Here is a 4797-nt window from a genome sequence, read left to right as displayed (position 1 = left end):
CTCGGCGTCTCGATCCAAGACTTACTGATGATGGAGCTGGGCCTGACCCAACGCAGCGTCAACCTTGCTCTGCTTAGCTGCGATGGCCCGAGCAAGTTTTGCCTCACTCAGAGCTACAGCCTTTCGCAGTGACGCGAGGAGATTAGCCGACTGCGTGGCAGCAGCCTCCAATCGAGACACTTGCTGTTGAGCCGACGAGAGCTGAGTTGACAAGTCGACGTTGCTGAGAGCAAGCGAGTCTAGTCGCCGAGTCAGTGCGCGGTTCTCCTTCTGAACAGCTTGATTGTCAGCTCGGAGATCGCCAATGATCTGTGAATAATCAAGAGCGGCGTAGTTGCCTTTCAAGATATCCAACAGTTCCCCCGCGGAAGCAGCATGCAAGATCGCTCGCCGCTGCACGGGATCGGAGGGCTCCACGGAGCGAGTAAATCCGTAAGCCATGAGCCTCGCCAAGAAGGTCAATTCTTCTCGGCGTTCATACCCTTGTTCGCTAACTCTGGCCATGAGGAAGTCAAGACTCACTAGAGCAGCCGAGCTTGGCTGACTGGTGGCGCCCGAAGTGGTGTCGCCCGGCAAGCTCGGTGGACCAGGAAGGCGTACGCGAGAAGACCCCGCCGACTCCGCGTCAGACTCATGAGAAGTTGTCAGGTCGACCAGCCTAGCCTCAGGCCGGTCGCTGACCCCACGAGTACCGACGGGTCGGGGAATCGACTCAGCTGGCACGCCTTCACCTCGACGAGGAGTTGGAGAAGAATGATGGTGCCGCGAGTTGTGCTGGAGTAACAAGCGAGGAGTAAGGAGCTGCCAAGGGAGTGACAGCGGAAGCAACAAACGTACCGAAGAAGGTGGTGGAGAGCCGCGGGACGTCATCAGCCGAGTATGGACCAACGGTGGCAGAACCAAATGAAGGATTAAGACACTCACCAGCCCGGCTCGTATCATAACCGGGGCAGTTGTGGTGTAGGGATTTCCAGATTCGACCATACGCCGACCTACTTTAGGTCAAGAATCGGCTCGATCTGATAACCTAGAGCTTAAGAACAAAGGATCACGGTAAGTACTCGGCGATCTGTCCGGATATGCTATCCGGATAGCCGCTGAGCTCAACGGTCGCCCGAACTCAGCTGAAGGGTCGGTAGAGATCCGAAACGACTACATTTCACTAGATATTTGTATAGGAAGCATAGGATTAAATAGGGGGAGCCGAAAGGGCTTCCCAGAAGATAACAGAGCAGATATTTTTTAGTCCCAAGACACGTGTACACTTTTCCGGTAAGTCCCTGCATAGGGCTGGATTATGCCTGCCGTCAATACTCGAGAGGCATAGCTTGTAGGGTATTGATTGGTAGCGTCAAGAGATTAGGTCGGTCCGGGTAGGACAAAGTCTCGCTACGCGCGAAAGAAAGTCCCGCATACTCAGCGGGCCGGTACGTCGGATAGCCCGGGTGCCGTAACACTTCTAGCTGAGCAGCCTCTGCGCTCGGTGACCTGTAAAAGCGCTCGCGCGCCGTCGTCCATCCTTTGGTGGAGGGCACAGGGCTGTGAGCGAGCTCAGCCGAACCAAACTCGGCGGAGCCTCGGAAGTGATCTGACTTGGTTAGTCGTAACCGAGTGGAAGCGAGCCACTCGTCTGTCCCGGAAGGGCCGGACCGCGAGGGGACCACCCTCTGCGCAGGCCATACAACCGCCGACCTAACTCGGCGAATTGTTGTGGTTTGTGTAAGGAATCCACATCTGACGGTATTTGTGTGTTCTACCACACCACAGAATGCTTAAAAAAACGCCGCATCTGGTGTGTTTGGAACGTGATAGTGTGAGCCAGCTTATTATCATCCACGTACACAGTACTGTTCCCCTTCCTTTGACAAAACTTACGCAGCACACCCTCCAGCCTCGCTCCAACCGTTGTCGTCTCCCGCCGTCCTTCCTTCAGTTTCGCCACGAGGTTGTGAACGTCCCGCAGCGTTACGTTCTTGCCTACAGACGTTTAATGCTTAGCAGCCCAATTACATAAATAAACGTACAATGTAAAAGCATACCGGTTCGTCGTCGTATAAACTGCATGATCATCTTCTTCTTGGCCCCCGCAGCTTGTAGCTCGTCGACGAAGTCGATAACATCGGACTCGACGCGTCGGTTGTCCGGGTGGTTGGAATACGAAACCGGCCCCAGAGCGTGGTTATGGGTCGTAACTTGCTGGGTTACTTTCACTTGAAAGCCTTTTCCGCTGACCCAAATCACAGTGACCGATAGCTGAGCCTTGCAGCCCGTAGATTTAACGAAATAGCTCTTGCGCTTGCCCTTCGAACGGCTCGGACGGCTCCAACCGCGCGTACAGACGAATCGCCGGTAGAACTTATCAAAACAGGGCGGGATCGTAGTCGTCTTGGAGGCGTTCCCGCGCTTGGCGAGATTCTTATTTCTCGCAGCAGTAGTTGTGGAAGTCCGCTTCTTGAAGACTTGGTGGGTCCCGTTATGATAAGTGGCCAGGCAATCGAAAAGGTCGTCCCACGTGTCAAAGTGGCGGTCCTGCAAAGGGGGTGCCGACGTATGAGACGCTCGAGCGACAGGAACGTGGGCCTCGGGTGATTCCGCCTCCTGTAAACCGTTTCCAAGCCGCGACACGTCGCTTATCTCGCTCGCAACACTCGCCGCGCTTGCCTCGCTCGACATGGGGACCGTCCGCGTTTTCAAAATGAAAGGCTCAAAACCTTTTGAGGACGGGCGAAAAGGGGTCGACGGGGTGTTTTTAGAGATTTCCGCAAAGTGCGAATTTAGAGAGTTTTATATTTCAAGTGTAAACTATTTTTTATTTCGCGATTTGGTTGTGTGACTTTATCCAGTCCCAAAAACATTTAAGCCGCCGAGTACTTTGGCCGAGACGGTGACTAAAGACACGTACACTACGCGATATAGTGAACGACACAGAACCTCCAGATCGTTCTTTTTTTTTTAAGTATGCAGGGTGGATACCGCGAGCCTCTCCTTTCCATCATCAATGGCGATCCAAAGGCATATATTACGGCTAGTCCGTAATTTAAGGGTAAACTAACTTATCGCTAGCGAGTAATGTGTAGTTAACTCGACGGAATCGACTGGCTGATGGTATGGGCGTTTGTTTCGGTGACCGATCCCATTTAGCTGGGGGCGTTCGCTTCAGGAAAGTTTTTTTTTACAGACCAATCCTTGAATTATACTACTTATAAGGTGTTAGACTAGATGGTTGGACACTGAAGGACATATTGAAGCCGCCTAGGACTTCACTTGATGAGACATGCAAGCCGCACCCTCCACGATATCTTGTTACTCAAACTCTTTGGCAAAACATTAATGTGTTGTGTGTAGCGCCTTAAAATGACACCTTTACCTAAAAAAGGAGGGGTGGCGGAATGGGGGGGGGTACAAGGACGCCTGTACTATAGCTATTTATTGTTCGTGTAAGTTGTTTCAATTCAATTCCTCGCGCTACGTACTTAAGCATTATACATCATACAGTACACGGTATACCTGTAATAATAGCCAGGCGGAATTGAGTATTACTGTTTAGTAGTAGTACTACTCTAGTTTGGTAGTATACTACTACGTAGTACTACCAAACTAGAGTATGTTTATTTAAAACGTTCGTTATTTGTCATAGTGGTATTCATAAATACGCAAATAATATGATCATACATAAGTAACTGATTTAAATGCTATTCAAAGTGTTCTTGTATCATAAGTGATGATTCATTCTGAAATGAACAATTATTAATACAGCACTTATGCACAAGTATTCTGTCTCCGCATCAGAGGCTACTTCGCTGCCTCCTTACCGACGAATGAGAGCTTAGCCATCTTTTTCTCCAACATCGCAATCTTAGCCGCTGCAATCAGTTTGCTCATGTCTTTTTCCGCCGGTCTCTTGAAGATTTTGTTAGTACTCTGGACTATAACTCTCACAATCTCTTCGCCCCGGTCGCCCCGGGCAACTTCTTGGCCTGCGACCCGAAGGGATCTTTTGGTAAAAGTGTCTGATAAGAGCCGAGTTTCGTCGGGATTCGGAAGCGCTGCGGAAGCGTTGCTGCAAGTCAAAGCCGCGAAGGCAAGAGCAAAGTAGAATATACTGCGCATGACTTCAAAGAGGGATCCCGCGACAAAGAAGGTATTCGGGTCTTGAAAGATAAACGAGAAATGGCTCATGCATTTTTGTGGCTAATACGAACAGACTGATCCGGTGGACGTGGACGTCGTCCAATGCAGTACAGCTTCGCAATCATGGCATGCCAGTACAATGTGCAAGTACATGTACTGTACATGACCTTGCACATCAGCCTGTTGATCAGGGATTTGTAGAATTGTAGGCTCGTCACTGACAAAAACGGATTCATTCTGAACAGTCAATACGGTACTGGTAAAAAAAAAACGCCCTACAGCTTCGCAATCATGGCATGCCAGTACTTGCACATCAGCCTGTTGATCAGGGATTTGTAGAAATTTTGTCTTCGATCCGGTCGCCGACCAGGAAATAATTATCGACCACAAGGTCGATAAGCAGATAAAGGAACCGGTCGGGCTCATTGACTTCCTGCTCCCATAAAATCGGCTTAATCGCACGCAGCTCGTTCAACTTCTGTTTGGTGACCGTAATAATGAAATGACGGCCCAGAAATACGTTCAAAGCCCGGAGGAAAATCTCCTCATCGTCAAAACGGATGCTGTTCACCACAATAAAATAGTGGCTTTCATAAATTTCAATCTTCGGCCGCTGCTCTTCTTCACTCAAGCAGTCTTCCACCGCAAGATCATGCAGCCCGAATA

General features: G+C 50.2%; 1 protein-coding gene across 1 annotated transcript; it reads right to left on the bottom strand.

The window, feature by feature from the left end:
- Positions 1-3792: 3792 nt before the first annotated feature.
- On the bottom strand, positions 3793-4110 carry PITG_18685 (secreted RxLR effector peptide protein, putative; the record flags this gene model as incomplete). Its single annotated transcript, XM_002997267.1, has 1 exon — positions 3793-4110. The coding sequence occupies one exon, from the start codon at positions 4108-4110 to the stop codon at positions 3793-3795; it is 318 nt and encodes a 105-aa protein (XP_002997313.1).
- Positions 4111-4797: the final 687 nt, after the last annotated feature.

The sequence above is a fragment of the Phytophthora infestans genome, genomic scaffold (assembly GCF_000142945.1).
Source record: "Phytophthora infestans T30-4 supercont1.79 genomic scaffold, whole genome shotgun sequence".
Taxonomy (NCBI): domain Eukaryota; phylum Oomycota; class Peronosporomycetes; order Peronosporales; family Peronosporaceae; genus Phytophthora; species Phytophthora infestans.
Note: the sequence above shows the minus strand (reverse complement) of the source record. Positions and strands in the feature narration are given on the sequence as shown.